This window comes from Papio anubis, chromosome 16, assembly GCF_008728515.1.
Source record: "Papio anubis isolate 15944 chromosome 16, Panubis1.0, whole genome shotgun sequence".
Taxonomy (NCBI): domain Eukaryota; kingdom Metazoa; phylum Chordata; class Mammalia; order Primates; family Cercopithecidae; genus Papio; species Papio anubis.
In genome coordinates, this window is record NC_044991.1 from 39,996,948 (window position 1) to 40,009,765 (window position 12,818).

A 12,818-nucleotide genomic window follows, 5' to 3' on the forward strand; every position below is an offset into this window, starting at 1 on the left:
AATTTCTTCTTGCTCATTAACATCCTTTTCTTTCAGATTGGATAATTCCCTTTAGCATTTCTTGTAGGACAGTCTGGTATTGATGAAATTCCTTAGTTTTTGTTTGGGAAGATCTTTGTTTCTCCTTCATGTTTAAAAGATATTTTTTGCCAGACATACTATTCTAGGGTAAAACTTTTTTTTTTCCCAGCATTTTAAATATGTCATACCACTCTCTCCTGGCCTATAAGATTTCTGCTGAAAAGCCTGCTGCTGAATGAACGTATTGGAGCTCCATTGGATATTATTTGTTTCTCTTCTCTTGCTGCTTTTAGGATACTTTCTTTATCCTTGACCTTTTAGAGTTTAATTATGAAATGTCTTGGGGTGGTCTTCTTTGGATTAAATCTGCTTGGTGTTCTATAACCTTATTATACTTGAATGTTGATAGTTTTCTCTAGGTTTGGGAAGTTCTCGGTTACTATCCGTTTGTTTTTTTGTTTGTTTGTTTGTTTGATTTTTAAGATGGAGTCTCACTGTGTCGCCCAGGCTGGAGTGCAGTGGTGTGATCTCAGCTCACTGCAACCTCCACCTCCTGGGTTCAAGTGATTCTCCTGCCTCAGCCTCCCAAGTAGCTGGGATTAGCAGGTATGAGCCACCACGCCTGGCTAATTTTTATATTTATAGTAGAGATGGGGTTTCACCATGCTGGCCAGGCTGGTCTCTAACTCCTGACCTCAAATGATCCACCCCCCCACGTTGGCCTCCCAAAGTGCTGGGATTACAGGTGTGTGCCACCGCTCCTGGCCTGATACTATCCCTTCGAAGAAACTTTCTACTGTTGTTTCTTTCTCTACTTCCTCTTTAAGGCCAAATACTGTTAGATTTGCCCTTTTGAGGCTATTTTCTAGATCTTTTAGGTGTGCTTTATTGTTTTTTATTATGTTTTCTTTTTTGTCTCCTTTGACTGTATTTTTGAATAGCCTGTCTTCAAGCTCACTTAATTCTTTCTTTTGCTTAATCAGTTCTGCTGTTAAGAGACTCTGATGCATATTTCAGCATGTCAGTTCTATTTTTCAACTCTAGAATTTCTACTTGATTCTTTTTAATTATTTCAAACTATCTTAAATTTATCTGATATTTTTCTGAATTTATTTTGTGTTATCTTGAATTTCTTTAAGTTTCCTCAAAACACCTATTTTGAATTCTCTGTCTGAAATGTCATTTAGCTCTGTTTCTCCAGGATTGGTCCATGGTGTCTTATTTAATTCATTTGGTGAGGTCATGTTCTCCTGGATGGTGAGGATGCTTATAGATGCTCTTCAGTGTCTGGGCCTTGAAAATTAGGTATTTATTGAGGTCTTCACAGTCTGGATTTGTTTGTGCCTATCGTTTTTGGGAAGGCTTTCCAGGTATTCGAAGGCACGTGGACCCCAAGCCACATAACACGGTGATTTTTGCAGACTTGTAGAGGTACTGCTTTGGTGGTTTTAGATAAGATCCGGAAGAATTATCTGGACTACCAGGAAGAGATTCTTGTTCTTTTCCCTTACTTTTTTCCAGACATACAAAGTCTCTCTTTATGTGCTGAGCCACCTGGAACTAGGGGTATGGCAATGCAAGCACTCCTGTGGCCACCACTGTTGGGACTGAGTTAGGTCATACCTGAAGCCAGTGTAGCACTGGGCCTTGCCCAAGGTCCTTCCCTTCCAGGTAGTAAGTTCTACCAGGCCTTGAGCATGTCTAGAGATGCTGTTGGGAGCCAAGGGTTGGAGTGAAAAAACATAATTATTTGCTTGATGTTCTATTATATTGCGGCTAAGCTGGCACTCAAATCATGATAGAAAATCTTTCCTGATTTTCCCTCCCCTTTCCACAGGCAAAGGAGCCTCTCCCTGTGGCCATCACCACTACTGGTCCACAGGTCCACAGGGGATTCTGCCAGGCCACCGCCAATGTTCACTTGAAGCCCAAGGGCTCTTCTGTTAGCTTGTGGCGAATGCTGCCAGGCCTGGGATTCACCCTTCAGGGCAGTGGGCTCCTCTCTGGCCCAGGGAAGATCCAGAAATCGTGTCCAAGGCTCTAGGCCTAGACTTGGGGACCCCAAGAGCCTGCTTGCTCCTCTACCCCACTGTGTTCAAGCTGGTACCTCAGGTACAAGATGAAGTCCCCTTTACTTTTCCCTCTGCTTTTCTCAAACAGAATGAGTCTTGCACCATAGCCACTACAACTTGGAATGTGCTGGGTCTCCCCTGAAGTTAGCACATATCAGAGCACAAGGCCCACAGCATACTCCCTGGGTGTTGCTGGTGGTTATTTGGGCCCACGGGCCCTTTAGTCAGCAGATGATGAATCCTGCCAGGACTGGGGCCTTCCCTTCAAGGCAGTAAGTTCCCTTCTGGCCCAGGGCGTGTCTAGAAATGTCAGTTGGGAGCAAGGGCCTAGAAGGGGGGCCTCACGACTCTGCCTTGTGCTCTGTCCTACTGTGGCTGAGCTGGTATCCAAGATACAAGACAACGTCCTCTTTACTCTTGCTCTCCTCTCCTTAAGTAGAAAGGAGTTGCTTTTGTTGCCATGAGCTGCACTGCCTGGAGTTGGAGAACGGATAGTATAAGCCCTCCTTAAACCATGCCAGCTGATGTCTCCCTAGGTCACATGCCACCCTAGTTTACTGCCTCTAAGTCTAGCCTAGCGCTAGGAGTTGCCTAGGAATTTCAGTCTTTGTGTTCTAGACTGCCTTTCAAGTTTACCTATGATCCCAGAGCACCTTGGCCGGCAGTGGTGAGGCTTGCTGAGAAATTCAAGTTCAGACCACTAAGATGAGCAATTTCCTTCTGGCTAGGGTTGGTCCCAATGCTCCCTCCATGTGTGGGCACTGGCTGAGCTTTATTCTCAGCTGTGACAGGGCAGTACTGAGTTCAATGTAAAGTCCTCCCCATCACTGTGCTCTCCCTCCCCAAAGTGCACACATTTTCTTTCCATGCTGCGTAGCTGCTGCTGGGGGATGGGGAAGGATGGTATCAGTGATTCAAGACCGTCTCTCCTGCCCTTCTTGATGCCTCTTTCCACAATATGATGTTAAGACCAGGTATTGTGATTGCTTACCTGATTTTTGGTTCGTGTAATGGTGCTTTTCTGTGTGCAGATAGTTGTTAAAATTTGGTGTTCCAGCAGGGGGGATGAATGATGTAGGCTTTTTCTGCTATCTTGCTTCACCTCTAGCTTGTTGAGCTTCTTGGATGTATACATTCATGTCTTTTATCAAATTTGGGAACAGTTTGGCAATCATCTCTTCAAATATTTTTTTCTGCCTCATTTCCCTGTCTCCTCTCCCTCTGGGATTCTCATGTAGATGTTGGCATGCTCGATAGCTTCCCCTGGGTCTCTTAGGCTCTGATTTTTCTTCATTCCTTTTTCTTTTTTTACATTGTATAATATCTGTGGACCTATTTTTCAGTTTGCTAATTCTTTTTAATCCTACTTCACATTTACTGTTGAGCCCTTCTTGTGAATTATCTATTTTAGTTATTGTACTTTTCTGCTACATATTCTTATTTGGTTTTCTTTTGATATGTTTATTTATATTCTCTTATTTTAAGAAGAATTCTTCCTTATTTTTTATTTTTATTTTTTATAGGCAGAGTCTTGCTCTGTTACCCAGGCTGGAGTGCAATGATACAAATCACAGCTCCCTGCAATCTCAAACTCCTGGACTTGAGCAATGCTCCAACCTCAGCCTCCCAAACAACTGGGACTAGAGGTGCACACCATCATGCTTGGCTAATTTAAAAAAAATTTTTGTAGAGATGGCGTCTCACTATGTTGCTCAGGCTGGTCTCAAACTCCTGGCCTCAAGCAGTCCTCCCACCTGAGCCTCCCGAAATGCATCATAATTTCTTCTATTTTTTTTTTTTTTTTTTTACTAAGAGTCAGGGTCTTGCTCTGTCACCCAGGCTGGAGTGCAGTGGTGCAATTATAGCTGACTGCAGTCTCCAAATCTTGGGCTCAAGAGATCTTTTCACCTCAGCCTCTTGAGTTGCAGGGACTACATGTACATTCCACTACTCCCGGCTCTTCTTTTGCTCCTTTTAAGCATGATTTCCTTTAGTTCCTTGAGCATATTTATAATGGCTGCTTTGAAGTCTTAAATCTTCAACATCTAGTTGCTATCACAGGCAATTTCTGTTGCATGTTTTTTCCCCTGTGTTTGGGTCAGAGTTTCCTGTTTCTTTGCATGTCTCATGATTTTTTTGTTGGAAACTGGATGTGTTAGATAATACATTGTATCAACTCTGGGTACTGACCTATCTTCCAGGCTTCTTGTTGTTGTTTGTTTGTCTATTTATTTCATGACTAACTGGATCATTTTAGTGAACTGTATTTCACCCCCACAGTATGAAGCTTCTGATGTGACTCCATGGAGAGTGTAGCCTTGACATGCACCCTGTCACCACAGGATGACGGTGCGTTGGCAGGGCTCTCTTCGTCTCTTTCCTGACCACACCAAGCCATTAAGCTCTACTTATTGTTGGATGATTCCTCTATTGTTTTCAACTATGACCTGGGGCATAAATTGCTTCAAGGACTGATTTAATTAAATTTGGCATCCTTTACAGCAGGGGTGTCCAATCTTTTGGTTTCCCTGGGCCACACTAGAAGAATTGTCTTGGGCCACACATAAAATACACTAAGGCTAATGAAAGCTGATGAACTTAAAAAAAAAAAAAATCTCATAATGTTCTAAGAAAGTTTACGAATCTGTGGCCTGGCGCGGTGGCTCACGCCTGTAATCCCAGCACTTTGGGAGGTCGAGGTGGGCGGATCACCTGAGGTCGGGAGTTCGAGACCCGCCTCGCCAACATGGCAAAACCCCATCTCTACTAAAAATACAAAAATTAGCTAGGCATGGTGGCAGGCAACTATAATCCCAGCTACTTGGGAGTCTGAGGCAAAAGAATCATTTGAACCCGGGAGGCAGAGGTTGCAGTGAGCCGAGATCGTGCCACTGCACTCCTGCCTGGGCAACAGAGTGAGAATCCATCTCAAAAAAAAAAAAGAAAGAAAGAAAGTTTATGAATCTGTGTTGGGCTCCATTCAGAGTCATCCTGGGCCGCATGTGGCCCGTGGGTTGGACAACCTGGCTTTACAGGGATAGTTTTTTAGGTCAGTGTTTGAATATTTTTCTGACCTCAGGAGGGCTCTTCTTAGCTGTTTGTTTCCCTGATCCTCTATTTAGCTCATATCTCTAATGAATCTTCTAGTCTTCTTTTAACTGCTTTTTAACACACCCTCCATTGTTTTGAAAGCAGCCTTAGGCTTGAACTTTCCCACACTTTGTTGCAAATGAAGTCTGTTTCTATGGGGAGAGATTCTGAACTCTGTTTTTTGACCTGCCTCTTCCCCTGGGCAAAATCTCTGAGCCAATGCTCTGGATGGAGACAATGGCATGTTTTTTTCAGTGTGGCACCATTGCTTTAGGGACTGGGTAAGCAGCAGAGCAGGTGCAGCCGTAGCTTTTGTTCTTCATGACATGCTTCTCCCAACATTGGACTTGTGCTGAATGAGCCAGGAATAGGTGGTCTGGACCCCAGTATTCTCAGTGTCCCAGATCAAAGGTAGAACATCCATCCCATGAATGGTAACTGGGCAGAGAAAGGGAGCCCCCATCTCTTGATCACACTTGGCCAGAACTTAGCCTGTGCAAAGGGCAACTGGGACAGGATGAGAAATACTGAAGTCCCTGACCTTCCTTGGAAGATACTACACCACTTTGGGAACTCTGAGGAGAGGGAACCCTGTGTACTCAGCTGCACCAAATGGAGTGGAGTTTCCATCATGCTCAGCTGAGAAGGAGTAGAAGGGAATGGCCCATGGTTCAAACACCACAGACCCTCATGATTCTGAGTTTTGGTATATTTTCATTAAATGTTTATTTTCTGTATGACTTTAGAACCATTTCTAGATACTTAAAATACTTGTGATGGATTTTGCTGTTTTTAAAAGTAGTTTGTTAGCAGTGACGAATTCATACAGGTCTGCAGCAACCTCAGTTCTTGCTTCCAAGGAGGAAAGAATTTGGCCGACAGGCATAAGGCAGAGTGAGAGACTGAGGCAAGTTTTAGAGCAGGAGTGAAAGTTTATTGAAAAGTTTTAGAGCAGGAACGAAAGGAAGTACACTTTGAAGAAGGCCAAGCGGGTGACTTGAGAGATTCAAGTGCTCTGTTCAGCCCTTGACGTGAGGCTTATACATTGGCATGGTTCCAGAGTTTGCATTACTTCTCCCCAGATTCTTCTTGGTGGGCACTCCCCATGCGCAGTGGCCTGCCAGTACTTGGGAGGGACCACATGCGCCGTATGTTTACTGAAGTCGTGTGCTTGCTCACTTGAGGCATTCCCTTATCCATTGAGTGTTCCTGGAGAAAGATCATGTGCCAGTTAAGCTCTGCCATTTTTCTTCTTAGTGCACATGCCTGAGCCCACTCGCCCAACTCCTGCGATCTCGTCGGGAAGCTGCTGATCACCAGCTTCAGGTGTTTTCTATATATTGGGAGACCGCTGTCCGCTGCCACCAGCTGCAGCCAATTGTTATTTTAGAGAAAGTTTAACAACTGCCTGACCATCATCTGATGGTCACCTGACATTTCTGGGGGTCAGGGGAGCCTTTCCTGCCCTGCTCATGTCTCCCTAGCTAACTACTCTAACAGTTTTACTGGAGAGTAAGTCTACTCAAATCCCTAGGCTGCCATGCGAGAAGTTGGTCATTCCCAACTCTTCCTTTGCCATCTGGATATGCTTAGTAGGAGTCAAAACCCAGCCCACAGTCTGACTGAACTCTTCCAGATATAAATGTCATATCAGACCTATGGTAGATTGTCTGCAGAGAAGACCAGAATCACTCCTCACATTCCCCCTGTCCTTTGGAGGAAGAGGCTATTTCTCTTCCTTTGGAATCTGGACTGACCTTGTGACTTGTTTTGACATAGAGAGCAGTAGAAGAGACACCATGATAGTTCTGGGCCTAGGCCTTATGAGAGCTGAAAGCTTCCACTTAACTCTCTAAGAAGTCAGCACTGTGTAAAGAAGTTCAGTACAGATTACTGAATTAGAAGAGATGCCACATGAAGGAGAACAGAGCACCTGAGCCAGCACCCAACCGAAAGACTCCAGACATTTGAATGAGTGCAGATGAAGGCTGAGCCATCCCAGACAGCTCCAAGTAGTTTGTGCCATCTTCACTGAGGCCTTAGCCTTGTGGATGAGATAATCTTGGATCCCATAGCCCTATTTGAGATGGCTCAACTGACACCATGTGGAGCAGAGATGAACCATCCCTGCAGAGCACTGACCATATTCTTGACCCACAGAAGTATGGGCAGTAAAGTGGTTGATGTTTTAAACCACTAAGTTCTGGGGTGTTTTGTTTGGTAGCAGTGGATAATAGAAACAGGTTTTCAGTTTCCTGTGGCAGAAGCTAGTCCCTTCAAATCCCCTCGTTCAGCCTGAGCTGGAAGGGCACAGATCTCACCTCCCCATGGGGACTCACAGTCTTACAATGACCCTTTCCAAAGGACTTCCTCACAAGGTCCTTGCTCAGTGCTTTTTTGAGAGTTGAGATTTGATTTTAGAAATATACACCTAGGCCAGGCATGGTGGCTCGTGCCTGTAATCAGAACACTTTGGGAGGCTGAGGCAGGCAGATCACCTGAGGTCAGGAGTTTGAGACCAGCCTGGCCAACACAGCAAAACCCCGTCTCTACTAAAAGTACAAAAATTAGCCAGGTGTGGTGGTGGGTGCCTGTAATCCCAGCTACTCAGGAGGCTGAGGCAGGAGAATGGCTTGAACCTGGGAGGTGGAGGTTGTAGTGAGCCGAGATCATGCTACTGCACTCCAGCCTGGGCAACAAGAGCAAGACTCCGTCTGAAAAAAAAAAAAAGAAATATGGATCTATGGTATTGTAGCTTCTCAGTCAGAACCTCATTTTTAACATACTCCTACATACATATTTATTTTCATATTATCTGTGTCCACTAAGAATGTAAGCTCCTTGAGGGCAAGAACTCTGTTCACTTCTGTATCCTAGCCCTAGAATAGTACATGACCAATGGTAGGTGCCCAGTAAATATTTGTGGGATAAATGGCTACTTTGTGTCAAACAGTGCACTAGGCTCAGTATGATCTCTAGTGTTGTCTCAGTTACTCATAGTGGACTCTCCAGATGCCCCAAGCCAGATAGCCTGCCTGTTCTCAGTGCAGCTGTGATGGATGGTTTCACCCATCGTTGCTAGCATGCCTCATCAGTTGTGCCCCATTCTCTCTCTTGCTGTTTTATTTAAATAGTTGTATGTCTCTTGACTTTGCTGCCTCCAGCTTCAGAACAGGAGAAGGCTGCCTATCCGCACACAGGTGCAACCCTGAGGCACTGGGGGTTAATATTACTTGGGCTGCCCTCACTCATGGGCAAAGGAACCAGGGAGCAGATCCCCTAGCTTCTCTGTCCTTCAGCGGACAACTGTGAGACATGTTCTCCATGGTCCCTCATATCCCCAGCAAGATTGGGCCCCAGTTGCCCAAGGTATTAACCAGTTTTTAACACATTCGTTCTTCCTTCCCTTCCCTGTCTTGCTCTTTATACTCCATCACTTGCATGTCCCATGGTCACCTTGCAAAGAAACCACCTGTCCTAAGTCTTTATCTCAGGTTCTGCTTTCAGGAGAACACAACTAAGAACACTTAGGTTCTCTTGTTTAATGTCACAATAACACATAAGGTAGGGGGTATTAGTTCCATTTTATTAGGTAAGAAAAGTTAAGGCTTAGGGAGATTTAAGTGTCTGGCTCAACATCACTAAGCTAATAAATGGTAGATTTAGGATTTAAACGCAGGCTTGTCTGAACTCCAAATTATGTGCTCTTTCCACTGAACCGTGCTGCATGACCTTGGAAAATCCCTCTGATTGCTTTCAGCTTAGTGTCTTTATTTGGTAGATGGGATCTGATGTGGGTTTGCAGAGTCGAGTGGCCACAGGGCACAGCAGGGGCTGTGGCCGGCTGGAGAGCCTGTGCCCTGTCCAAAGCAGCCAGCTGTTCCTTGGCCTCAGGTGGTCAGCCTGTGTGGGAAGGTGAGCCCAACACCCCTGCATCTTCCGCCTGCATATGAGAAACCAGGCATCATACTGACATGAAATCTGTCAAGTTTTAAATGGTGGCAACTAATTCAAATGTGTCTTAAACCCTATGCAAACTGGAAAGGGGCCTAAGAGAACTTTTTAGAGTGATGGAAATGTTTTATATATTGATTGGGGTGTACACGTTTGGCAAGCACCAAATGGTACATTTAAAATATTGTGTAAGGGCTTGGTGCTGTGGCTCACACCTATAATCCTAGCACTTTGGGAGGCTGAGGCAAGCAGATCACTTGAGCCTAGGAGTTTGTGACCAGCCTGGGCAATGTGGTGAAACTCCATCTCTATAAAAAATACAAATAGTAGCCAGGTGTTGTGGCGCATGCTTGAATTCCCAGCTACTTGGGCAGCTGAGGTGGGAGGATCATCTGAGCCCAGGGAGGTCAAAGCTGTGGTAAGCCATGATCACACCACCGTACTCTAGCCTGGGCAACAGAGTGAGATCTCATCTCAAAATAAATAAAATAAAATATTAGGTAAGTTATTATAGGTGGAATAGAATCATAGAAAAAGAAAAGACCCCATGTGTGGCAATCAAAATATGTTCTTTTGAGATTTTTTTTTTTTTTTTTTTTTGAGATATAGTCTTGCTCTGTTGCCCAGGCTGGAGTACAGTGGTGCAATCTCACCTCATTGCAATGTCCGCCTCCCAGATTCAAGTGATTCTCCTGACTCAGCCTCCTGAGTAGCTGGGGCTACAGGTGCGCATGCCACCATGCTCAGCTAATTTTTGTATTATTAGTAGGGGCAGGGTTTCACCATGTTGGCCAGGCTGGTCTCGAACTTTTGACCTCAAGTGATCCACCTGCCTCAGCCTCCCAAAGTGTTGGATTACAAGCGTGAGCCACCACGCCCGGCCTCTTTTGAGATTCTATAATAGTCTGTGATTAATCACATGTAGCAAACAGTTATGGGGGAAAATGGAACTTGTTCCAGGACATAGTTGAGGTTTACTAAGGAGAGTCCATCACAAAGTTTGACAAAGGAAATCAACCTCTCTGAGACCATATGTTCCATGCTAATATTTTTCTTTCTTAGCCTCAGGAGAATCATCCAGATGGCTGGGTTTCTCTTCTCTCTTAGGGTACTGGAGAAGACAGCTGGATCACATCTCTGCTCACCTCAGGTGTTACGCTCAGAACAACCCTGAATTCCGGGCCTTGATTGCAGAACCCAGGATGGGAAAGGTGGGTGAGATGAAATTTCTACTCCACAAGTGTCTATGGGATCAGGCTGAAGGAACCCTCCATGGACTTCTCCTAAAACTGCATCTTGCCTGGCTCCTTTCCCTTTCCTGTTCTGCTTTCTACACGTTCTTACTCTTCTGCCTTGTGAACTCTGCTCTAATAAATCATTTGCACACGAAGATTGTCTCAGAGTCTGCTTCTGGGACGTCTGACCTAAGACCTAAGACAACAAGATTCTGAACATCTCGTGCTCAGACGCCACATTGGAAATTCTAAGAGTCAGAATGAAAGGTCCTAGAACAATTAAATCCAGCCAGATTGTGCACTTAAATCATGCACTGTTAATATATAGCCATAGTAACGTAACAGCTGCCATTTTACAGCACACCCAGCATCAGCATTGTATTCATCATTCTCATCTTCACAGCAAACCTGCAAGACAGGAGTATTACCTTTGTGATCACTTTTTTAAAAAATAACCACAAATTTCTTGACTGTCTTCCCCTCAAATGGTAGAATCTGTGTCCCCTCACCTTGAATCTGGGCGGGTCTGTGACTGTTTAACTAACGGACTATGGTGGAAGTGATGCCATGAGACTCACAGGGCTTGGCCACAGAAGGTCATGTGGCTTTCTCTTGCTTGGCACACTCACTTCCAACACTCCTTCTTGGAGCTCAGCCACCCTGCTCTGAGAAGCCCAAGCAACATGGAGTGGCCACATGTAGGTGCGCCAGCTGAACCCAGTCCTCGAGTCATCTCTGCTCGTGAGCCACATGAGTGACCAGACTCTAGATGATTCCAACCCCCAAACAGCCAACCACCTCTAGCCATTTGACTCTTCTAGCTGAGGCCTCAGACATGTGGAGCAAAGACAAGCTTGTCTGCTGTGCCCTCTCTGAATCCATAGCATAATAAAGTGGTGGTGGTTTAATGCCACTAAGTTTGGGGTGGTTTTTCACACCACAGTTGATAATCAGAAGAAGCCTTATTTGACACCCAGGAATATCGAAGCTCAGAGAGGTTTGGTGACCTGCCCAGGACTACGCTGCTGGGTCTCATGGGGTTCAAGATTTGAAGCAGATCTGTCAGACCCCTGCCAGAGTCCCATGTCCTTTCTTTGATATTACATTGCCATTAGAAAAAGACAGCTCTATGAGAAGACCTTTCCTCTGTTTGTCGCAAGACTAGAAGGAACTTTATGAAATAGACTGTGCACTCTTCTGCTGCCAAATAGGCCAATATCGAGATGATCTCATTTTCAAGTATTGCCCAATTTCCTTTGATAATCTATTTTGGTAGTTTATGAATTCTTCAGCCTAATCCAGAAATCTGCAAACTATGGCGGTTGGGACAAATCTGGCACACTGCCCAGTTTTATAAATAAAATTTTATTGGATCACAGCTGCACCCATTCCTTTACTTATGTGGCTGCTTTGTGCTATGACAGTAAAGTATTCACGATACAGAACATATGGTCCACAAGACCTAAAATATTTACTATCTGACCCTTCATGAAAACATTTCTTGCCCCTTGGCTGAATCTAAATTCCTATTGCTACTTACAGAGAAAGCTGCTCAACTGTGATACTTGTCCCTTAATTGCCAAGCCCTGTCCCCACCCCCTACCAGGATACATTTTCCAAGGTGATGACAACTAGTCATGTGGTTTGATTCAAGTTCATCTCTTGAAGAGTGTATGTATAGATTTGGATCTTGGCTTTTTATTCAGTGTGGCAGTCTCTTCTCTTTAATTATTTAGCTTATTTATAATTAGTAGAATTTAGATATGGTTGGATTTGGATCGCCATTTTCTTCTTTGTTTTCTACTTATCTCATCTAGTTTTTGTTGCTCTGTTTTTCTTTTTACTTTCTTCTGTGTTATTTAAATATTTGGTTACATTTAGAGTTTAACATCTCAGAATTTCTATGCTGTTACTTAAGGCAGTGAGTCCTACATTCACAGTTATGAATTCTCTCTACAATTCTTTTAAAAGCTTATCTCTGCTACTGTCCACGAAGATGGTTGTGAAGTTAGCATCAGACTGAATTATAGTCAAGTCTCAAACAAGGTGAGTAAGCCTCCAGAAGTTACTCATTTGAGAATTGACTGATGTAGTAAATTGAGACTTACAATTTATAGAAATGCTTCTGTGTAATCCATAGAAAGGAAAAGTTTCAAATATTATGAAATGCTACTAGAGGCAAGCAATTTCACAGAATTGGATAAACAAGTTAAACCTCAGACAGACACATAAAGATATAGTGAGAACAGGAGTTGTTCTGTAGTTCTCAGGCTTATTCAGACTCACTGAAGTCTGATGACATGTCTGTGATACAATTGATTTGGGGAAAGACTAACAAAAATATTTGCTGATATGCACTTTGACATACTTTCTTCTATAAAATAAACCAAACTTTGTGGCCATGTGTCCTTGATCTTCCCTTTTATATGGTGACTGAGGCATTGCC

General features: G+C 44.1%; 1 protein-coding gene across 9 annotated transcripts in view; it reads left to right on the forward strand.

Moving 5' to 3' along the window:
• DZANK1 (double zinc ribbon and ankyrin repeat domains 1) overlaps positions 1–12,818 on the forward strand; it is a 98,681-nt gene that overhangs the window by 73,511 nt on the left and 12,352 nt on the right. For all 9 annotated transcript variants that reach the window (XM_031656531.1, XM_031656529.1, XM_031656530.1 and 6 more), the window contains 2 exons: positions 10,245–10,348; positions 12,344–12,418. In XM_031656531.1, coding sequence (XP_031512391.1) covers positions 10,245–10,348; positions 12,344–12,418 — 179 coding nt within the window. The remainder of the gene's footprint in view (positions 1–10,244; positions 10,349–12,343; positions 12,419–12,818) is intronic.